The sequence below is a fragment of the Amphibalanus amphitrite genome, unplaced genomic scaffold, assembly GCF_019059575.1.
Source record: "Amphibalanus amphitrite isolate SeventyFive unplaced genomic scaffold, NRLGWU_Aamphi_draft 000030F_arrow, whole genome shotgun sequence".
In the NCBI taxonomy this organism is placed as follows: domain Eukaryota; kingdom Metazoa; phylum Arthropoda; class Thecostraca; order Balanomorpha; family Balanidae; genus Amphibalanus; species Amphibalanus amphitrite.
Genome location: NW_024881526.1, coordinates 298,265 through 322,867, shown reverse-complemented (window position 1 = coordinate 322,867; position 24,603 = coordinate 298,265). Strand labels below are relative to the sequence as shown.

General features: G+C 46.3%; 2 protein-coding genes across 2 annotated transcripts; both read right to left on the bottom strand.

Moving 5' to 3' along the window:
* Positions 1 to 9,330: 9,330 nt before the first annotated feature.
* Positions 9,331 to 12,168, bottom strand: LOC122366954. The gene is made up of 2 exons (XM_043339649.1): positions 12,043 to 12,168; positions 9,331 to 10,144 (listed from the first exon to the last, which is right to left on the bottom strand). Exon 2 carries the CDS (start codon positions 10,140 to 10,142, stop codon positions 9,453 to 9,455), a length of 690 nt encoding a protein of 229 aa, XP_043195584.1. The 5' UTR covers positions 10,143 to 10,144; positions 12,043 to 12,168; the 3' UTR covers positions 9,331 to 9,452.
* Positions 12,169 to 17,044: 4,876 nt separating this feature from the next.
* Positions 17,045 to 24,040, bottom strand: LOC122366946 (galactoside alpha-(1,2)-fucosyltransferase 2-like). Its single transcript, XM_043339638.1, has 2 exons — positions 23,964 to 24,040; positions 17,045 to 19,668 (listed from the first exon to the last, which is right to left on the bottom strand). The coding sequence occupies exon 2, from the start codon at positions 19,258 to 19,260 to the stop codon at positions 18,223 to 18,225; it is 1,038 nt and encodes a 345-aa protein (XP_043195573.1). The 5' UTR covers positions 19,261 to 19,668; positions 23,964 to 24,040; the 3' UTR covers positions 17,045 to 18,222.
* Between the last annotated feature and the right edge of the window lie 563 nt (positions 24,041 to 24,603).

The following is a 24,603-nucleotide window of genomic DNA, read 5'->3' as shown; positions in this document are numbered from 1 at the left end:
CGCAAAGGAGCAGCATTAATTAGTTGTTTAGAGCCACCCCTATTGTGCAGCGAAGTAGCTAAATTTTTACATAAATCGCGCCGAGTTTGCCTATTTTTTTTATACCTAACGTTCACGAGTGTGTATGCTTGGAATGAGTAGCTTTGGCAACACGTACATGTGCGGAGACCACCAGCATCCAGCGACGTGGCGGCGGTCGAGCCTAGCTGAGGAGACGCGATTGTGTGAAGTGTGTGTGTGCTAGGTGTGTAGGTGCGCGCGAGTGTTTGCATGTTCTGAGAGTTGCACCTCGAAATAAGCAGCGAGCGTTTGTGTCAATTCTCCATTAAATTTGCGTCTTTTAATCAGAGTTTGTGCCAATAAACATGATGATGGTGATGTTGATGATGATGATGATGATGATGATGATGATGATCCGAAACCAGAGTCAAATCAGATAGTGGCCGGCAAGAGGTCACGCTTATGTCAATCTCCCTTGACCCCGTCCGTTGCTCCAGGCCAATATTGGAGCTGTGTGGGCTGACACAAAACGGGCGTTTAGTGGTCGGCTCTAATGGGCGCTAGCTCGTAGCTATAATAGTCACCGTCAAGTTGCGCATGTCCGGTAGAGCACGGTAATAAAGCACACAGCTGACAGCATTGGCGATTTTAAAAGGGTAAGCTAATAGCTTTGTTAGAATAAGATAAAAGCATGTCGATGGTCGCCGAAGAATTACATCGTCATCGTAATTCGTAGTGATGTCATCGTAACGTAGATGGTGTGCACGTCGTGCCATAGTAAGGGAGACGGGCGCGACAAAACGGCCGAAAACTGGACGGCTAAGGAGGACAACGGCCGAGTGTGAGCGATGGTTGAAGGTTGCTTCAATGTTTTACATGGAAATGAATCAGCTGACATTATCTGTAAATATGCATTAAATTCGCAATGCTATAAAACTGCACTTCTGATTTAACCCGCGCCCTGGTGGGGGGGGGCTATTTTTTGCCCCCCCCCCTCCAGACTTTTCAATATATCTCCAGAACCGCTGCGCCGATCGTCACCAAACGTTCAGTACCCTCCCGGACATCAATTTTACACATTGTGACCAAAAATTTATCCAAAGGCTATGATAGGTTGGCCGGAAATGACGTCAGAGTGACGTCATGTTCTGCCGTTTTCGACCCAAAAAAGGGTTTCGCGGGAAGAGCTGTCAGGCCTATAGCTTTGCAAATACAGAAAAACGATAAAGACATAAAAGCTGTAGAATCGACAGGGCTACAAAACTGCTATCTCGAATTTTTGAAATTTTTGGATTTTGACCCCCAAAAATCAAAAAATAGATTTTTTGATTATAATAGCCGAAAAATCCAAAAAGTTTTTTGAATTTCGAAAAACTGGAATATATGTGATAGTCCTTACCGCCTTCTATCAACATACCAAATTTGAGATCGATACCTCTTTTTTTGGCCAAGTTACAGCGAAAAAACTGTTCAAAATTGATGACGTCAAATTTGCAAACTCAATTTTTTGCAATTCTAGACCTCGTAGCGCAAAACAAAGACCACCATTAGACTCCCCGTGACAAGCTGCATCGAATCAATACCCATTTTATGCAAAAATATCAACTTTGAAATTTGACCTTTTTTGACCTGACCTTGACCTGACCTCCACCAGAAAGTGGCCTAAGCCGTACCTGATCGTCTTATAACCAACACCATTGAGTTGGAAATGAAAAATTGGCCATAAAACATGCATCGCACAACCTTAGTACCTAGTTAGGTTCATGTGACCTGACCTGTGACCCTTGGTGACCTGACCTGTGACCTGACCTGGTAATGTCAGTGACCTCTTATAGCAATATATGTACTAGGCAACTGACGCCCTATCGCTGATTCTCGACAAAATGCGTTTTCTTCGGTGTTATAGCGCATTCCCTAGATGACCCGTGAACGGTGAAACATTTCATCTTTGACCTGACCTGTGACGTCATCGGTGACCCCGAGGTCAATGAAATTTGGTTTCCTTCGACAAATTTGACAGGCCTTTCGAACGCCGTTTGAATTTTGCGGATCCGTCCAGTAGTTTCGGAGATACGAGGGGGGGGGGGCAAAAAATAGCCCCCCCCCCCACCAGGTCGCGTTATAAACAGACCCCACCAGGGCGCGGGTTAAATGTTACCTATTGAAATGCATGTTGGTGTCGGCTAACCCATGTTCCTCTTATTTTAACTGGCAAAGGAAGACTGATTTACGTCATTGCATGATATCACAGCTGCCTCTGGGGCGGGACTCCACGACTCGCCATGACTGAGCAACAGGCTGAAAGCAGCTGAACTGCAGACGTTTGAGCCGTATGGAGCCCTTCGACTAGCCGATCAGCATGAAGAGAGAGGGCTGAACCAGGGTTGTATACCAATCAAGTCGATTGAATTGATTGATTTGTTTCAACGCGTATTTTGAGTTGATTGGATTGAGTCGATTGACTTTTCGAGATGACTGGTTGACTGACTCGTTTGACTTTAGCGACTGGTTGACTGATTTGATTCCCGAAAATTAGAGTGACTCGTATGATTGAGTCGATTGAATGGAAAGTTCAAATAAGTTTTAGTTGACGAAAAATAATGACACCAATTGATGACATCAAAGATCACAAAACTACACTGAAAACTGCTTGTCATCACAACTGCAATATGGGGTAGAATGCCAAATAAAGAACAGGGCCTAAACATGAACAGCCAACTTTGACTTTTAACTGCAATAACTGCTCCAATCCTGGTGATAGAACCTGGCGATGCACCTACCTACCTTTCTGCACTCAGCAGGAAACGTTTTTTTTCTAATCCAGATGATTAAGTGCAAGGCCCTATGTACTAATAAAGTGTGATTAATTAAAATAATTCACATCTACACATCTCCTCAGAAACAACCCACTGAACTCTATAAATTTATCTGGAACCCCTACAAAAATAACTGAAACAAAAGCGCCGTTTTCGTCTCGCTAATTACGTTTACGTACCTAATTAATAGCTAATTTGCTACATTGTTTAATTTGCAACAGAACGTTTGTTGATCCTTTTCTCCTGAGAGCCTAAGCATAACATATTTAATTTATTTCATTTTCCTTAAAATATTTTACCGAATATTATTAATAGTGGTTTTATTTCAAATGAAATAATAATTAAAACGAAATTGGTGTTGTACAACCGATTTATTTTATGATGATCTACATGCTACATGATAATCAATGACGTCATCTTACCAAAAAATCAAAAGACGTAGAATAAGGATTTATAAAAGCTTAGCATACCTATTGGCAAAACGCAGTCGCATCGTGCCGTTTTGCGTTTTAATTTTCCTTCACCATAATCTTGCAATTTATCAACTTTATTTCATAAATGTACCAGATTTATCACAGGCTATATTAATAAGGAAAGGAAGGAATGATTGACCTACCTCACAGGTACCTATCTACCTTCGTTGGTACTGTTGTTAGCCAGTGACACATCTAGGCAGGTAAGTAGGTACCTACCTGCTTTCCTGCTGTCTTCATAAAGCATACCTAATGAAGTTGTCAAATTTGTAGCACATTTTCAACACTTTCATATGGTGTCAGTGTGGCATGAAACCTAGCTAGATTCATTATGTTCAGGATTCATTTCAGAAGAGCTCCGCATAACTCACATAAGAGACAGACAGGGGCTTTACATGGGGTATATGGCCTGATGACTTAGCTGGAATATGGCCAAAATTAAATTGACAACTTTTAGGTGAAAGGTGGTGATATGGGTTAACCCTATTCCTGGCGGGGGGGGGGCCTCAGGAGCCCCCCCCCCCTGAGGTTTTTTGATTATTTCTCCCAAACGCGTTGAGCTAGGAAGCTCAAATTTTCTGACTATTCCTAAAAGGCTTCTACGCAACATGTCTGAAAATTTTGAGTTGATCTGACCTCAGGTCAGGTCACCAGAGGCGGTTTGGTGACCCTACCTCAGAAAAGTTTGCAATCACGCCAGAGCTAGAGTTTTTGACCGATCAATTTCTTCTCTTCAGGCTTTAGTTAGGGTACCAGTATGTGCAATTTGTATATCTCGGAATTTTGATATCGGTGACCTAAGGTCAGGTCAGTTTCGCGACCTCCCCATTATAAGTCAATGGGGGAAAAATCAACTCCCTGTTTTTACCACTAAAACGGGTCGGAATGGTCCCATATACCATACATGACTTCATATACGATCAACCTTCACTACCTTGAGGTCTGTTTTGCTGTTGGGCAGCTGTGAGGTCATGTGACGTCATCAAAGGTCACCAAAGGTTTTTGGCCAATAACTCCGTACAGGAACAAGATACAGACGCGTGGATGGTCTCATTGTGTTCAGCTCATCAAGACGCATCGAATGATATACATGATGACCTCGAGGTCACGTGACCTGAGGTCAACCTTTGACCTTGACCTTTCGAGGTCAACATATATATCATTCGATGCGGATTGACGAGAGGATCACGATGATGCCCTTAGTTTGTTCCTATCTTGACTAATTCGAAAGTTATTCGAGAAAAACTCTCTCCATATCTAGCGCCGCCATTTTGACTTTTTCGACCCCTGTGACGTCATCTTTGACCTGACCTGAAAATGACCTTAGTAAAAATTGTAGACCTTGTCCATGCGTATCCGATGCCGTTTACCGCTTGTCGCTATCTTGCTTCGTTCTCGAGATCTCAGGGGGGGGGCCGAATCGGCCCCCCCGCCAGTTTCTTGTCCCGGTGGAGCCCGCCAGGAATAGGGTTAAAGGGACCCTCCCACCTTAACATTAGATTTGAGTTGAGATAGCCATATTGGTGGCCATGGCCTGAAAATACCGGTTTGGGCACTCACAACATCGAAAAATGCTTTAATTCGGAGATATCGAATTTCAAACTTGCAGTTTTCGGATTCTAAGGGGCTAATGCATTGGTATGCCCCCTTAGAATTTGTGACGTCAGCGGAGATCTAACAATTTTAAATCTTTTACTAAAACGTTTGGTAGCACGCGGTGGTATATGCTGCTTTGCGCGCAACAAATGCCGCACTTTCAAATAAAGTCGCTAGGAACAGCGGAGATCCCAAAAAGTAAACAAAAGTAAAAGTCTAATATCTTGAAAACCGGTGAATATTTTTCGATGAAATTTGGTAGATATTCGTTTTTGCTCTTTCTGAACCGAGCGACATCACTTTCATGCCAATTCATTAACTTTTTTGAAGGTGGGAGGGTCCCTTTAAGGGGCGAGTCAACTACTGGGTTATTTTCACTGTTATTTTGCACCCATTAAATGAAACTTCTGCTCCAATTCTACCCATTGAACCTCAATATCATGATCCACCTGTCCATTACTAGGTATCCTTCCTTATTACATAGAAACTTTAATGGCATGGTAATTTATAATTTTAAATGACAATATTTTTAATTTTTTATGTTTCTTCTGTAGGTAGGTAGGTAGGTAGGTAGGTAGGTAGGTATGTATGCACCAGACTGCTATGGACACTTTTCCAAGTTGGTGGGGCAAAAAACCTAATGTATGTCTTGGTTTGAGTCGTTTGATTGAGTTGATTGATTCCTTTCATTGTCGCGTTTGAGTCGATTGAATCAATTCCCGAAAACTGCTCTGACTTGATTGATTTGATTGGTTTCCCAAATTTGTCGTGATTGAATTGATTGCTATTGGTTGAGTCGTATACAACCCTGGGCTGAACTTGCGTCAGAGCAGCTTCGTGAGCATGATACCGAATTCTGGAAAATGTCGTTTTCTTGGACGAAAAATGCTAGTTTTCGGGAGCGGGACGGGCCCGCATCGTACCCGAACTCATTTATCGGACGCTCTAGCTCAGAGGATTGACCCCGTGACGTCAGACACGTAACCGCGGTCATGGTCTTTCGCTCACTGGACGGCGCGCTGAGCGGTCGTGTCATCTCATCCCACCCCCATCTCGACTGCCGCCTATGTACTAAGCGCTATGCTGCAGAGTGTAGATGTGTAGATTGCGTATTACGAGTGTATGTAGATTACGTCGCGCCTTGTCTACGAAAGCGATATACCTATACCTGTCTTGAATCCATAGTAACCAACAGCGGTTCCAAGCGGTTAGGACAACCATAACGTTATGTTTCAGCGGTGTTAATTACGCTATGTTACATACTACAAAGTGATTTATTTCGTTGTTATTTTGTGGAAGGTATTCGTCTAGCAGGCTGTTGCATATCTTGGACGTGCCACCTCACAACTGCTGGCTGTGTGAAATTGTCGCTATGTTCGTCAGACGAATACATTCCCGGAACACACGCCAGTCTTTTCCTCGGGAGCGAGTCGGCGGATAGAATTCCTCAGCACGGATGCCACAGGTCGCTTGTGAGTGCGACGGCCCAGGTCACCACAAGAGACATAACGTCGTCAATGACCAGAGTGGTCGGGACGGATCGAACCCTGCACAGTGCACGTGTGGGCGTGGATTGACAGCATCGGGTGCGGGGAGTTGCCGAATCACTGGAGCCGTCTCCTAGGTGGAGATATTGGATGGATGAGTTCTACTGCCATCTCTCCAAGCTATGAGACTGGGTATTGGAACATGTGTCCGCTGCGACTAAGACTAACTAAGCGAAAAAGAAAGACGCAGAAAAAAGGCACAAACAGGCTCTTAACGTGTGCTTTCAACACTGTTCGATCAATGAAGTTCCGTGTAATATCGAGGTCACTCGTCACTGGAGGTCATCCATGTACAGTTACTGAAGAATTGGCCATTTTTTCGTAAATATAACTGCCATTGAATATATACCTGTTGCAGAGAAGATTTTTGCACATTCCATTGATATGGCCTTTATAGACCATATATCCCCTTTTCCTTATTGAAGAAAATCCAGCTAGTGATTATTTTAGCTAAATTAGTTTTTTTTGTATACCTCAGGTTTATAGGCATGTGTTTGGAATAAGCAGTTACAGGTGAAAATTCAAAGCATTTCAACTCACTCCTGAGAACAAGCCAAACAGGCCTGGTTAAATTGAAAATAATAATATATAGTCAACTATGCTGATTATTTTTTATATTATTCTTTATCTAAGCATGAAACATGAACTGACAAATCCAAACTGACCAGCATGAAAAGCCACAAAAACAGACGTCTGCTGATGAAGGTAGCATTCCTTCATCCTCTACAGATCGACTGGAGACCACAACTGAAACTCTTGCTTTGGAGATAGACATAAGCATGCAAAAAACAACACGATGCAAAAATGGACACAAGGCGGTGGCATGCCAACGTCTCAAGAACAATAAGAGTTGTAGTAAGCCCCAGGACTAGGGTGACCGTGAGGCTGCGTGGCGTCCGAGAACCAGACGGAGACGGAAAAGTGGTATTTTGAAATTATGTCACACTGCAGTCTGTGAATAATATCACACCTGTCTGACTAGCACTCCTTACGGCTTACAGGGCCCAGTGAAAGATGCTCAACTATTTTTAACTAACGTGGAGTTCACCGTGTGCGGCTCTCTGGGAGCTGGACACCAAACAATATGGCCATTGGCCATATTGTTTTTTTTTCTTCCCACTGCCGCCCTGCTGTTCGTGGTAGCCCTGTGGAACCTGCTTCCCATGCATGATCTCTGGAGCACTGAATCCTCGTACCGGACAGCTAACCCGGTAGATAAACTGACGAGAGCGGTGCGGTCTGCCATTGAAAAGCAAGAGCAGATATTCAGTGGAGGGCCCTATCGTCCCACCCGACCCAGACAACAGCTAAACGGAAAATCGCCAATTGCGCTGAGCTAATAATACCGCGTGTTGCCAAGAAAGAGGAAGGAAGGAATGCAAAGAGTCAATTCAGTGTGTTGAATACCCAAACAGGCGAAAAGAGCCTGAAATAGCACCACTCCGATCTGGACGGTCAGACGACCGGGCGGCGAGCAGATTTCAGCGGGGCACGGAGGCTGCTGAAGATAATCTGGCTCTTGGTATAACTACGTCAGGTCCTCGCCAGTAGCGCCACCGCCCAAAACATAGCGGAACCTCAGCCGATCCTCCCACTCTGACTCAGAATTCAGCGGCATATTCTGAGACCGTGATGGCATTTACATGCTTTACCCGTTGTGTTCTAGCACCTCAATGACGGCCAGAGGACTGCCTCGGTGATGTATGGTCACCTTTGCCTATCGGTCATATACTCGGTCAGCAAGTATATCAACGTAAAAACATAATCTCCAAAAAGTTTCAAAGCTACCCATAACCTGAATTGGAACAGACTACTATCGACGATGGTGGAATCGCAGTAGTCGGTTCTTGCTAAATTGGAACCGGCTAGCAGACAGCTCTCACCAGAGCACATGGAATCGTGGACAGCGACCAATAGAGACGGAATCTGAAATAGTTCTCGAAACCGGAGTCGGAGTCTTATTACATTCAATCGTCGATCTTGCAGACAAGCTAAAGACACGACGAGCTCGTGAAAATCGAAATTAGTGTCACGTGAACGCTATCGTAAATCGTGGGTCTCTGGGCCTGCCCGCCCTTGGAGAGTCAAAACCGGGTGGAAAACGACTAACAACGCACGAGCAGCGACCCAGCGCCGACCGACCCTCATTCCCAAGTGACCGGCCGCCGCAATCCTGACCCCACAGCCAGTAGATGTCACGTGATATGTGTGGTAACCAATGAGCGCCGAGGCCGAGCGCCCGACAGGTAGGCTGCACCGCAGCTATGCTCGCCGCACGGTGCACAGCCAGCCATTCCCCTACGGCCCGGCAAATCTCAGCTTCCAACAGAGATTAGACAAAGTCACTTTATTTGACCTTGTGACCTTTTGGTTTATCAACAGGGAAGCTGGGGTAAAATTTACTACGGGTCAACATAGACGCGTCAGCCGTTGCGTGTCACTTTCTTTACACAAAAAAGTCATTTAAAAATAGACCCTGGTGATGAAACGAATTCATCAGAGCAAAGTTGATTCAACAGCCAAAAATTTGTTTCACTTCGCCTCTGTTGTGGACGATCTTGTATGCATTTCTTTCATTGCAAATGATAGTCGTATACTTATTTATTTAGCGTACATACATGAAAAGAATCGTCATACATACAGCGATGGTAAATACAGCGTACATGAAAAGAATGGTCAATCAAAATCCGACATATCATGCCCATGTGTGAAGTGACATTACAAACAATATATGAGGCTAAAACGAGCTTCCTCTTGATCGATGTGCGTGCATGCACTGATTTTAACGTTCTGAATATCTTGATGTGTGTGTGTGTATGTATGTGTGTAATGATTGTGTTAGTAGTCACTGGGTAATGGGTATTCCTGTACCCATGCATCAATGATAGTGTGAAACAAATGGCATTATTATTATCATACGTTTTTGTGCAGCATAGAACAGTTCTCAGCACTCGTGATCGTTTCCATCTTGCACGCGGCACTGCCTCTTTACTTATCGGCCAGCCGTCCGCTCGCGCGCTCTAGTCCTCAAAAGAAGCCCGCTGCTTATCGATGGCTCTCCACACATCCTCTGCCAGGGAGCTGAGTGAGTCCAGCGAACTGAGCGAGCGCAGCTCCTTTTCGGACGCCACCAGGCTGCCCAGCGTTATAGCCGCCTTGACCAGCAGGCCCAGCAGCGGCAGCAGCAGCAGCACGGGGATCAGCAGCTTCGGCAGCCAGTCGTACACCGGGTAATAGTCGGTCTCAAAGTCGTTCCAGGCGCTGACGGTGGTGCTGAAGGGACTGAACGGCAGCTCACGGCGCCTCCTCCTGTTGTTTAGGTGAAGCCCGCGGCAAAGAGACAGTTCCGGCCACGCCGAGCTGAGCTTGGCCACGGATGTTCCGAGGATTTTCATACGGCAGATTCGGGCTAGAATCTTTTTGATTCGCGCTTCTAGAATCTGTCTGTTTTCAAATGTGAGCGAACTCGTTTCCTCTTTGACTGGCTTTGAGTGGTGTGGTTTCTGAGCGTCCCCACCCAACTGATGAGCGGAACGAGTCAGCGCCGGCAGTCTGGGACCGGAGCGGAGCGGTGCGTGGCCTCCGTCGATGTGTCTGTTCAATGGCTGGCTGAGGAACGTCTCGTGTTGAATGGCCGCACTGGGATTAGCGGTGGTGATGGTTCCCAGAGTGCTGAGAGTCGCCAATAGCAGCAGAGCCGGACCGAACATGACTGGGGAAAAGAAAACGGGAGGCTAGTCACCTAAAATGGCAAACATTATTCAGTGACAAAAACGCGAGAACAAATAGCAATGCATGTTACGATGTCGTGGCTCGCTGATACACCAAAATTTTCAATCTATCGTATCCAGAATAACATACAACATAGTTACAATCTGTATTCTGTGTCGGATAAGGACGCTTCAAGTTATTTTCAGTCAGCGAAACTGCGATACTGTACCGCAATGCATGCAAGGCCCCCGGCACAGCATAACTGTGCTTGGATGGAAATGGCGCTTAAAACATTGCGGAGCGAATATCATTGTGCCGAAACAATACCATGTTCCAGTCACTTGTGGATCCAGGGGGCATGCCCCCCTCCCCACGCAGCACCCAAAATCGAAGGTTTTTTATAATAAAGACGAAGATTAAACAATTCTTATAAGATAAGTTTGTTATAAGCTGCACAGCAATGATAAGGAATCGAAATCCAATGTTTTTTATTTGATTTTGTATCTAGGGTATGCCCCTGCACCGTCCAAGACCGCCTTTCTGGAACCGCCAGTGGTTTCAATGACTGCAGATGACTGCTAGGAGTGGACAAACATGACTAGCCTGAGCGATCAGCAAGTATCATCGCCTGCATCCTCATTGCTTACAAATACTTATTAACCCGCGAGTTGCTGGGGGGGGGGGGGGGGCGTTAAACGCCCCCACTTTTTTCGCCGGGCTATAGCATAAAAACGGCGCGCTGCATGCGCGCCAAATTTTAAGTACCTGTAGGGAATTGATTGAAGTTTATTGTGCAAAAGTTAAAAAAAATAGGTTGGAAAATTTTTGGGATATCGAGGTTTTAGTGACGTCATGATTTCTGAGTTTTCGACCAAAAACGACATATGTTAAAAAAATCATATAAAATCACAGAATCGACATACAGACATGCCGTAAACGCCATTAGACTGCCAATACCATGACCAATCAAATGGCTATCTTCGATTATTGATTATCGCTCCGCATTTTCCAAAATCTTAAACTGAATCTTGGCAATTTCTCGTGACCACTTCACGACCATGATACATGCATTTCTTAAATTGAGCTTTTTGAGCCAAACACGTACACATATGATAAAATGAATGTCACCATCGTGTTCTACGCTCCACATTAACCATAAAACATGTGTCACAGGCTGCGAATATCAGTTTTGATTTTCGGGGATATGTGCCTACCCGGTTGACCTGACCTTGACCCTGACCTATGCTTGACTGACTCCTACATGAAGCTGACACTCTTGTAGGCCTGATATGATGGATTGTGCACCGTTTTGACAGAGCTTATGACGAGAGGCGCCCATTGCGAAGTCCTGAAGTCCATGCTACTGAAAGCCCGATTTCAGGTGTTTGACCTGACCTTGACCCGACCTGTGACCTCAAAATTCAACTTTAAGGTACTCATCTGAAGCGCCTCGTCGCATTCTTTCGTTTGTCGCCTCGTGCGCTTCGCTGCGCCTATTGGTTCTTGAGTTATTGGCTGGGGGCGTTTAACGCCCCCCCCCCCCAGCAAACGGTGGGTGGCGAAATACCCCAGCAACTGCCGGGTTAAAGAAAAGAAAATAATTATGCTTATTGGAAAATCTTTTGTCTTTTTGGCTCATTTTCTCCAGTCAAGCCCAATTTTTGTTTTTGCGTTGGTGATTATAATTGTGAAATTTATCTATGTTATTGTGTTCCGAGTAAGTGCTTCGCTTGTCATTTGTCAATGTCAGGTTGCATTGCATTTTCATCGAATTCAATATAACTGTGCATTATGTTTTGAATCCCCACTTTTGCTGCCCCTATAGCTTATCGAACTCCGGATGCTACTCGTTCACAACAAAATGTGTTTTGCGCATGCACATACCAAAGCAGCACCCACCTGGTTTCGAGGACGCTGTAACGTTCGCTGGTGATTTCTGAAGCAGACAGCAGGTTCAAACAGACGTCCGATCCCCCTGTGCAGCACTAGAGGCAGGCAGTCCCTCAGCAGTACCTCGGGATTCTGTTTGTCGCACTCTGGTGGATCACTTTGGCACCGCCTCCCTTCCCCTGAGGCGCCCCCGCCCATCTGTACCTTTCCGATCCCTTTGATTACTCACTGGCCGCCTTTTCAGCTCTTTGACTCTGAACCCTTTATCCGGATTTCGTATAAGCTCAGCACTGTGGTTTCGTCAGTTCCTGTGTCATCGTTTTAAATCAGCCAATATGCGTTTAAGATGTTAATATGGTTTTATATTACCAAATCCACCTTCGGTGGTCACCTCCGGTGACCACACCTTTACATTAAAATATATCTAGGGAAATTCATTGTTGTTTAGTACATGTCTTCGTGTTAACATGGAAGCTTGTAACATGTGCATAAAATCACTAAAATGTGGCAACGTTGAAGCATCCCTTTACACGGACAGCATGTGATCAAGCATTGAGCAATATCAGGAGCTAAGTACCAGATGCGGCTCAAATAATTGGCCCTTATTATTTTCCTCGTCCTTATTGATCGTCTCTTATTTATTTCTGATTACCTATTCCCTTTGTTGTCGAAATCTTATTAACTTTGCACCGTTTCGCCAGGGGCAGAGCTTCCATATACATACAGTTGGTGGGGCGGCTGTCCCACCAACTTGCCATTTTGCCCTACCAATTAGCGTTTTGCCCCACCAACTTATGCTGATTTATAGGACTTTGTTGCTTTCCAAATCAATATTTTTCGCATTGAGTAGCTTTTGGAATGTCAGTGTAATGCGAAATATTATATCTGTAATGATAGGACTTAATTCAGTGTGGCATTTTATTCCACTAGCTTGACAATCGGATATTGTGGGTTTGACGAATGTTTGCCCCACCAACTTCCCTGGAGAAGCTCCACTCGTTTCCAATAGTTTCGAAAAGCTTCATATGCGTCGTATATTCCTTACACGGGAGTTTGAGACTTATAGCGCAATGTAATTACCAATACCTACGTATAGCTTGACAAACGCAATGCATACGTTTTGTCGACGACGAGCAATAAGCGTGCAGTGGTCAACAAGGACAAAGCAATGTGCTTCAGAGTTTGGCGGGGAACCAAACATCTACTTTGTTGAGTATGTAGATGTAGACCATGTAGACCTACACTGCGGTAGCAGAGCCTCCTGTTGGACTCGGTTTGCATGGCAGGGAGGACATTTGCAAAAGATGCTGTCAATCACAGGTAACTGGGAAACCGATGCCTTAAAAAAACAAAGACCGACGGAAAATTGACCGCAATATTCGGACTTTTAGACCTCGGAATTCCTGCGAACTTTCGAGCGACTTTTACATTACAGAGGCTTCATAAAACCAGCAAGGCACCGAACACATTAGTTTTTAAATGCAAAATGCAAAGTTGGTATGCTTTTAACGTCGGTAAGTATGCAAAAAGCTGGGGTCCGATTTATCATTGACACCTCTGTATTGTGTGGCTAATTAGCCTGCCACGTCTAAGGTCATGTCGCTGTCTGATCTTAGCTCCTATGTTGCTGAGTATTCTCTGGGGGGTGGGGGGGTGGGGGGGGTAATTGGCGAGGACACGTTTCAAGACCCCTTGTTTGGTTATGCCATAATGCTTGAACAGCCTGTTGACATTGAGCAGAACGGTGATCGTTTTTTTTTTGTCAATGTGTGCAACTTAGAAGTTATGTCCGTTATGCCATTTCTCTTCATTCGTTTGACGGGAATAAATCTCCACCAAAATATATTCAAAATAAGGACACAATTTTTGCTATATCCATTAGATGCTCACTAAACACCTTTACGGACTTTAATTTTCGGAGTGTAATCGCCACGCCGATTGTGGATTGCTCTTGATCGTCAATACATACATACATACATACATACATTACGCAATACGCATACTTAATGAGTGTTCAGTTATACGCGATTTCAAACCTAATCATCTGCTTTCTCCAGTTTATCTGACTTGTTTATCATCGCCAGCGACAGATTATATTGAAGTGCCACAAAAAACGCTCGCTCCGCAGCTGGACCCGGATATACGTTCCCGCGCTCAGTCTATCACCGTCCTCCCGTCCCCCTTCTCACCCCATAACACGCACACACATCCGTGTTTTGACCGGGTTGTGCTCTCGGTGCCGTGGAATGTCCATATTTGGCACGACCCCCGCGGACCCGGAGCCGGCAGGGGTCCGTTTGCCGGCGTTCAATAAACTGCTGTAGAGGGTCGCCTGAGATGTGTGCTTGCCAAACTGCTGACGAGGGTCAAATAACGCTCGCACGATGGTGCACAGCTGCCCCCCCCCCCCCTCTGACCCCCGAGCGTCCCCTGCCCGGTGACATAGATACGGTTGGCCGGCGCCGTTCACCACCTGAGGAGAGGTGGCATATCTGTGTCAAGTACCCTGTTTTGCTGGCGTTTCATTTACGCTGAACTGTGCCATGTCTGAGACTGGCGCCATCAAACGCGTTCCTCTACCCCGGTCACAGCTTGGTTTGAAAGTTACCAAGTTGGCCCGGCCGTGTAAGAATATATCGTAAATCCGAAACATAGCGATGTACTATCAAACTGCAAAGATGATAGCGGTACTGAAAGATCTAGGGTTAGACCCAGGTAAGAATCTGATATCTAACGGTTAAAGATGGTCATACTGCAGGTCACTTGATTTCTTATCGTATTGATAGAACCAACATGCGTTGAATTTGTTATCTAATCTCGTTTAAGTGGACATCCATTTTATCCCAGCCACAGCCAACAAGTTATAGGTAGGTTATAATGCTGCATTTCGCCTCAGACAAGCTTGTTTAAACCAAAATCAACGTTACATGGACTAGGAAGCTTCCTATATATGTTCCCAGCTCGTTATAGATTACTATAAGTATCACACAAATTTGGCCAACATAATTGTAAGCAATAAAGGAATAGGTATAATTCGATGGCAAGCATACAGTAAATTATTAACATATAAGGGCTCGAAATTACACGTAAAGTGAGCCCAGCTCACGGTATCTATACAAATTATAAACATATCTTTTATAAAGCCGATGACAGGATCGTAGGTGACTCGCGAGTCGCGACTATGTAGTTTTAAAAACTCCACAAAATTATAAATACATGCGATCGTTCCCTCTCCCTCTTACAGAAGACCTATATGACACTGCTGCGTATGTGTATTGTTTATGTGCTTAATGAGTTGCTTAATGCACAGAAGCTCACCCGTTATCAGCAGTCCTTGCGTTTTGTGCTTAACCCGCGCCCCGCTGGGCTATTCAGCCATACGCGCCCTGCTGGGGGGGGGGGGGGCAGATTCTGCCCGAACCGATAACTAACTTCGGTTCCGATGGTCTCTAACTTCCGAACCGATGGTCGTAGAAAGACGGGGAAAACGGCAATCGAAAGGTCTCAACAAGGCGGATCTAAAGAGCCCAAATTTTTTTGCTTAAGTAGGTCAGAGGTCAGGTCAAGGTCAGGTCAAGGGTACAAAATGTAAGTTTCTACAGTATCGGCCTTGCACCGTAGTTGCCGGAGAATGGACTGAGACTGATTGCCCAAAACGTGTTCTTAGACTACCAAGACAATATTTGTTGCATACAATGTCATTCAAAGGTCAAGGTCAAGGTCAGGTCAGGTCAGGTCAGGTCACCAAAAACAAAATATAGAAAAGGGCATGTGCGACACATGTTTTATGGGTCATTTTATTCATAGAATTCAATGGGCACACTCAATAAGTGATATGGACCACCTCTGGATGAATTTCAGGTCGAGGTCAGGTCAAGGTCAGGTCAAGTGAGGTCAAATTTTGAAGTTGGTTGTTAAGGCCTAAAAAGGTGTCTATCTGATGCAGTTTTTCACGGCGAATTGAATGGTGCTATTTTTGTTTCCGTACGAGGTCTAGAACTTCCAAAAAAATCATTTTTCAAAAATTTTGTGTGTCGTGACGTCATAAAATTTTGAATAACTCCCACATTTTTGAACCGATTCTTCTAAAAATTGGTATATAGGTGCACATAGACTACTTCTCTGACATATATTCCGGTTTTTTCGATACACTCAAAATTTTGGATTTTATAATAAATTTCCAAAAAAAAGTCAGTTTTTTGGAAAAATTTGGGTCAAAATCCAAAATTTTCAAAAAACCGAGATAGCCATTTGATAGACAAAGTAGAATCACGTATAACCTTTTTTGTTACGTCTTGATTCCTTTAAAAATGAAGATGTTAGCGGCGTTTGAAATTTTGCCGTTTTTGAGGCGAAAATGGCGAACATGACGTCACAAAAACGTCAATTTCTCAAAAAATTTCCGACGGATTTCGCTCAAATTTTCAGGGAACGTGTCAAATTGATGTATGATAAGGTACTGAAAGTTTGACGTCGCTGGCGTAACGCGTTTAGAAGTTATTGGCGAAAAACGGGAGGGGGGGCAGATTCTGCCCCCCCCCCCAGCGGGGCGCGGGTTAATTGAGAGCGGCAGTAGTAGTAATGCCACTTATTATTTCTCTGAATCTTATCGCAAAGACACAATCATCTGCCGTGCATCTTTACTCTTCATATCTATGTTTGCAGCAGCCGCAAGTGCCTTTCATGGTATGGTCAGCGTTTCTTGACTAGGGTTTGGGCAAAGGAATGCTGTCATATCTGCCATATTAGCGAGCTAGCATAGATGTCAAATAAGGTTATATATGCGTCGTTTTTTAAAGCATTATTTATGAACGATCAGTCGTGTTGCTGTTCGTGTGGCTCCGGGTTTTCCAGCAAGCACTTCATGGTGTACCTATTTAATTATGTCGGTGGAGAGTAGTTTTCTTTAAAAGGTCAACCTGTCCATAGTCCACTAAACAACGGATAACAACTAGTTGTATTACATACGCCTTTGCCGTTCCCCGACTCATAAAAGATATAAAAGCTGGATGAAGAATGCATGTCTATTGCGGCACTGACTTATGGATTGGTTCGTGGCATGGCACGTAATGGTCATGTGGCCGGCACTAATCAAGACAACATGATTCCTTTTGTACTCTACGTATCAAGGTTGTTGACGGCCGCTTGTCAGCACCGATTGTCACAAAGAACAACAGCACATCCATTACCTATTCATAGTCAACACAGTGTTCAAATTCACTCTTGAAAAGTCATTCCTAGCATTCAAGGTATGTCGTCCCTCCCATAACATTGCATTTAACAACATGTACAATACTAAGGCAGCGCCAATGAGGTCAAAGGCTGGTAAAAAAACTTTCAAACGCTCCTTATGAAGAAATAAGCTTTGTGAAATCTTCGAGTCGATATTGCAAATTAAATGCGGAGTCTGTAATTGTTTTACATTTTCTCTTTTCAAGGACGATTGCTCATTTCTATTCTAACATTTGCCTTTGATAAACCTTTATAAAGAGAATACGGCAAACGTCGGACTACTTATGCGTTATTTTTGTTACAATGTAACGAGTTAACGATTAACGATTTAACGGAATTCGTCGTTATGTACATTTCCACTGTTGGCTTGTCCTATATTTTTACAATTTCTTCCGCCGCACATACCTACATATGTGTTGTCAGTGTCTTGATTAATTAAGCGTCGCTCCCATGAATTGGGGAATCGCCAACCAGCAATTGGCAGGCCTGCTCATAATAAGTGGTCCCTGCGGAAGATCCTATCAAAGCCCTTGTCAAGGAAGGACTTCATCGCGGGCCCGCTGACTGAACTTCAGCGGAGTGGTAAAAGACCGCTGGGCCGAGCGGCCACCGCCGCGCTGGTGTTCCACAGCCGCTTGAGGTTACCGCGCGTCAGAAACGCCAGAGACGTCACCCGCTCGACGTCATAATTCAGCATCATATTTACGCTGGACGTCACACGGCTGATATCACTACATTTGTCATCAATGCGGTAAACATCACTTTCACTACCTAGCTTATAGTTCAGACGTTTAACCCAGACACTCGACATTTTGCGTTCCATTCCAATGCGTTTGACATCTCATTTTTACAACTGCTATCCACCATGTCAGATCCACCACCGTTACTGTCAAATACCAACATTGTCCGACTTTCCCACAGTCCGGTATTGTCAATGCCCGTCACTGTCCGGCACCATCACTGTCCTTTGGCCGGCAGCCATGTCCAGCCGAGCCGGGCGCGGCGCACGTCCTGCTCCAGGCCGGTGGGTCTCCGACCGTACCCGGTGGGCGCCACCACCTCCCCGCCCGCCAGGTAGGCCGCCCAGAAGCCGAACGTGCCGTGAGTGACTACTGTGTGATTACAGGCGGCCAGCAGCGCCAGATCGGCCCCGGGCCGATTCTGTACCCCATCCCCGGCGACCACAACGCGCTGAAGTCCGCGGAGGTTTTTCCTGCACCATTCCGGGTCGTCTGAGACGACTACGAACAGTGAGTTTCGGTGTCGACTTTTCATCAGCGCCACGGCTCGGCGCAGGTAGCTCACGCCGGCCACGCGGCCACGTACGCTCCGCGCCAGCCACGTGCTGTAGTCTGTGCGCCGCACGTGTACGCCGATAAAGGTGGGCGCCGTGACGGCCGCCTGATACGCCAGCTCGGCGAGTCGTAGGTCGGCGCGCTGGCGCAGCTCCTTCCGGAAGGTGAAGTCCCGCAGCAGCCGCGCGCGCAGTGGATGGAACAGCGGCACGGCGTGTGGGAAGCCGCCGATCATGTGGTTGGTGTCGGAGTCGGGCCGCTTGGCCATCAGCTCCTCAGTGGATATGGTTGTCCAGTTGACGCGGCAGCTGATGGGCAGTACCGGCACCCACAGCCGCCCGAAGTAGACGGCCAGGGTGCGCGCCATGTCCGGATGGAGCCAGGCGGGCCGGCGCAGCTCGCCGGCCGCCGCCAGTAGCGTGGCGTACTCGGACATGATGTTGCCGAGCCGGCCGGCAGAGTTGATGGAGAGCAGCCTGCTGGGTGTGGGACACCGCCGGAGCCGGCCCGGGCGCGGCACCGGGCCGGCGGGGACCGGTGCCGCGGTGCGCGGTACGGTACTCTGCAGAGCCGGCCGGGGGAGGACGCCCAGCGCCGGCTCTCTGAGCGATGTCAGCCCGATCAGCAGCAGGCCGGCTGTGGTCAGCAGCATCAGCAGCAGCAGCTGTTGGGCCGGGCGGCACCAGCAGCCGGCCAGCATCTTCAGCCGGCAGCACTGCCTCCGGGATGGAATATTTACGACTGCCGTGAGCTGGTGAAAAGATAGTGAAGTAACCAATGAGACAGACAGGTGGCTACAGTACACCCTGTTAGGTACCGCTGCGTATATAGTTTATACTTTGCTAGGAGCACTTTCGCCGCCAGTGTAAAAAGTGAACACAGCACTGTCGCTGGTAGAGGCCGGGCCGCCACTTTGTCACCGCTGCTAGCGGGGTTCGGGCACTGCGCTACTGCCGTTGTGGGGACACCACTGTCGCTTCCGGTGGAATCCCGTTCACCACCCACGCTGCTGGGAGCGGGACCACTACTGACGCCGGCGTGCACCGTCACAACCGACGAGCCACGCTGTCGCTGACGTCACACTTTTTGTTCCAAGGCTGGTCGATATCTGTTGAATAATGACATATTACGGTCAGTCTGTTGTTTAACAAGGCTGTCAGCACGTTTTCACTCGGCCTTTACCTCGAGTGTTTCCGCACCCTTGCAGTTGTTTCGTGGGTCGAGTTTTGATACTATATGTGTAAACGGTTACCAAATGATTGAAGTGAGCCTGCTATTAATTGTTAACAAATATATCAATGGTGAAGCATTAACCCTGCATGCTCCAAACCGTCTGGATATCTCAATAGCGCTTCAGACCTACTGTCTGTACCTAGTGTATAGGTATACGAAAAGTTTAAGTGGACTATTCGGTATCCTCGTATTTCTGTCTGTCGCAATTCAACCATGACGCATGGTAAACGTGAGGTGATCGTGACAAAGCATACTGAAACCATCCTAAACATTGGACATTAAAAATCGCATAAAGATCAACGAGCAAGCCCCTGTCATTCTGTGACGTTACGTAAGGGGCAAATGCCGTCATCGACCCCTATATGTTGTGTGGCTAACGATGGCTCGTAGCCAGGCGAAAGATCGTTATTCTACCGGGTGGCCCAGAAAAAACGTTCCGAACTTTGGAGGCCTATATATCAAATTCGAGTACAAATAACGAGCCAAAATTTTCATCAAGATTGCGTCATTTCTTTGCGCATTGGTATGCCAAATTATAACACTATACCATCATTTTCAAGCTGGGAATCTTGAGTTGAATTAAGCAAGACGTTTTTGCTTTTTTTGCCGATGTCAAACGATAGTGATGATTGGGTTAGACGTCCTATGTTATAAAAAAGAATAAAAAATAGAACACGTGAATGAGACCAACACGTATGTTCTTATTTTAAATATTTTTGTCTCACATATCTACCAAATATTCAAATACTGAGCCAAAATGGTGCTCATGGATGCCATTCGTTTCAACACCAAATCATGTTTCGAGCAGGAGTGACACGGTGCATGGATTACTGCTGATTACCCTCCTTTCAGTAGATCAAACAGTAAATCGACCGGATAAGGAAAACAAACTAGAGCAGACTGGTTCCTGTGCCAGAAGACCACAGAATAGCTTATGAAAAACAACATTGCCAGCAGATAACAAAAAAAAAACTGGTTGAAAAGCTACCTTTTCCCAGGAATGTCAGCCAGGAAAGCATTTGAGCCACAAGATGGTTAGAAAACTGGGAAGTTGGAAACTTCTTCCGATGCCGTTGGCACAGAGCCATCGCGGTTGCCTGAGGGAATGTGTCATCCTGAGACCCGAACCATCAATGAGACTAGCTGCCAGTAGAAGTCATGGCTCTATAGGCCGCGGTGCCGCGGGGTGAAAGTGACCCGTTCACTCACATTTTTTAGTAAACATCGGAGCAAAAAAAGTAATTTTTACATGACATGCTTGAAACACGAACCGTTTAAAAAGTAATTTACCGAACACCATGAAAATCACACCATTTACTGAAAATTTGTGCCGCATTGACTATTCGAAGTTTCAATGTTGTATCTTCATCACTTTCTGAGAAATATTGATTTAAAGTTGGGAACGTTTTTTCTGGGCCACCCGATATATTCACCCAGGTATGTTGGCTAAGAGACAATGGAGCATATATGACGATGGCAATGTGTGTCGTAAAATGTTCTGGCGGCTGCATTATTTGCAGGAACGAAAGGAGCGCATTATGCACCTATTACTCTCCATCACCAGTTTTGTCGGGTAGCGTGGCCTCTCGTGACAGGGACAAGGAAAAGTGAATTAAAGGTAGTGTGCCACCTTTGAAAGATTTCCCATTTTATTTTTCCTAGGATAAGAAGCTTCTGTTTTTACCTAATATCGCAAAAAAAATCAAAAATGGGCCTGGAACAGTGCCTTTTTTGCCTAAAGGTTTATCGGTTTTTCTATATGTATAACAACTGTAGTGGACTGACCTGCAAACAGGCGTCGGCAACAATCGCGAATGCGGCGCACATGTGACAATAAGCAAAGGTCATTATAGAGTTACGACGTACGGGGATGAGTTATCAGCTGTCTAATCGTAGACAACACAATATCGAGCCTTAAACTGTAAGCCTGTATTGGTATTGTTTCTTTTATTTGGCTGTCGAACATTATTTATGGTTTAAAATATGATTTTATGTAAAATAATTGATATGAAAAAGCCGTCTCTTAAGTTATGACCCCATTTCACCACACGCAAGTGGCAGAAATGACAATGATCAGCTGACGCATTTTTCTTGGCCGAAGTCAGAGCGCGCGACCCGACGCACCACCACCGCACCACAAAGTATGAGCAGAAGCCGCGCCCAAAGCCAGGGCCCCGGTAACGTGAGGTAGCCGAGTCGGGGCAGCGTGCGCTGACCCAAGCCGGGGCCGCAGCTTTGGGCGCGGTCTACCGCATCCCCGCGGGCAGCCCCGGGCTATCACATGACACCGGGAGGACGCGCGGCCCCGGCTTGGGTCAGCACACGCTGCCCCGACTCGGCTACCTCACGTTACCGGGGCCCTGGCTTTGGGCGCGGTCTACCGCACCACCTAACAGGCGTGTTCGCAACCGCAGGAGATGATGATGAACGGGTTTATCGAAACTTGATTGGATGAGCATATCGGTAATAGCGATTTCAGTGTGTGCATTTATTGTTCATAGTGGTGTGAAATGTGGTTGGGGTACGACCGACAACCCGTCGGGGCGAATTTCGCACTGAGGTACTCAAAATTTGAAGAATTTAAGACGTTTCTATGAGTTTTGAAGGTATGGATAAGTTCTAAAAATCCGGTTCTACTTATCTTGGCCATTAACTCCATACGGTCCAGGAAAGCTGGCACACTACCTTTAAATAGCACGTTCCAACTTCCAGTCATGCTGTGTGCTGCAGGATGTTCATAAATGAAACACATACCTTCGCCGCTCACTCGTCAGTTGTGTTGTGCGAGACTCATGGACTGCCTTAACGTCACCATTCACCAGTTGGATTGTGTATTGTATTCCATTGTATTATTGTAGTTCGTGGGGTTCTCCACAATAGCTCGTGGCCATTTCTACCCGAGTCAAAATGGGTACAGGAATAAGAGCGCACAGTCACTTAATGAAGTACGGCACCTGTGTGCCCGGCTTCTTCATATATTCACCAAGTTGTGTTATATGCGACCGATCTATTGCATCACCAGTCACCAGTTCGGCTGACGGCTGTGTAGGTACGCCCGTTCCAACCTACCATCATCAGTTGCATTGCGTATGGCCGCTCCCCACACGGTCATACCAATGAAAGTTGTGCTGTGTGCGCCCGTTCATGTCCGCTATGTGCGTCCGTTCATGCCCGCTATGTGGGCCCGTTCATGCCCCCTGCTGTCCGTATAGCCGTTCTAGCCGGCAGTCGGGGCGGTAAACATTGACTAATGGCGACCCGCGCCGAGTGCGACGGGCCGGACCGAGCCGGGCGGCCGAGAGCGCCGGGAGCGGTACCCTGGACGGGGAGCAGCAGAGGAGAGCCTGTGGCAGGCGGCCAGCGGCACTTCGGGCTCAGAAGGGCGGTGGCAGACTGCCAGTGGTGTTCAGACCCCGGAGGAACAGTGGCGAACTGCCAGCGGTCGCCCGTTCCCCCGGGAGAATTAGGACAGGCTTACCCTCCCGCCCGATGGGACTGCCCTGTACATACGATAGATACATCTGCCGACCATGACTGACACATAATGCTACTGAAGAGACAAGAGAAGGTAGATAACTATCGCATTTTTTCATTGTCATAGGCACACGAACCATAACGCCAATCATGCCGCATGTATCGTGAATGGTTAGGTATGCCACCAACCGGTAAAATGAACATAATTTCATTTTTCATTCAGAGCAGATTCGTGCGATGTCACCAAAATTACACATGTTTCTTTTTATAACAAATATAACATGCTTATAGAACATTTTTTAAAAGATATATGTCAGGTATATTTTTCGCTCGATTGTAATGGCTGATTATATCGTACAAAATTATCATGCATACCTAATCATTGGACGTATGATCTCCTAACTGTCCGGTCAGTAGGTACTTACTTCTTGCGTCATGTGCCGATAGCCATGTCGGTAACTCTTAGCTGTCAATTTGATGTTTATCGGTTCCATTTCTGTGTCGTTTTCACATCTATCCCCTGTTTTCGATCCCTCTACCCGGTTTACTCCTCACTTCCTGTTTCCCGCCCCTCCGCCAATTTTCCCATTGACATCCCATCCGCCTGTTTCCCCATCGACATCCCATCCGCCCGTTTCCCCATCGGCATCCCATCCTCCCATTTCCCCACTCTCCCGTTCGTTTCCGCCCGTTCACCTGTAGTCGGGCCGACGCTGACTCGTTTTACCCCACAGCTGCACCACAACACCGACACTGGCCGTCTGACACATGGTGAACGCTCTCCCCTCGCGACCACAGCACCACGGTCAGATAACGGACCTCCACATGCACACACACTGTGCCCCCCCCCCCTCCACACTGGCCTGATAAGCCGTCCGCAGGTAAACAGAATGGAGCCGGCATAGCGCCGAGTCAGCATGCTAATGGTTTGCGGTTTCCAATAGTACTTGATCCATCTCGGTATCTGCACTTTTATCGGTGTATGTACTAGTGATGTCAATTTCAGAGAGCATATGTCCAGTGTCTGTCCAAAGTCCAATACTTACGTCGACCGTCCGTCCAAAAATGTCCAAGCCAGCCATTTGTCCAAAGATGTCCGACATCTACGCAATAGTTTACACTCAACGCCGTTATTTAATTCGCTTTAAGTGTATCGTTACCAGCTCAAAAGTGGTAATCATATCGAAAGCTGAGCTTTCTAATAGCCAATCAATGTTAAACAGGATTACTTTATAAAAATGTTGAGGTGTAGCAAGCGATTGTCCAAAGTTGTCCAAAGCCTGCTGTCATTGTCCAACCGAATTCCGAATTGGACATTGGACAAAATCGGAATTCC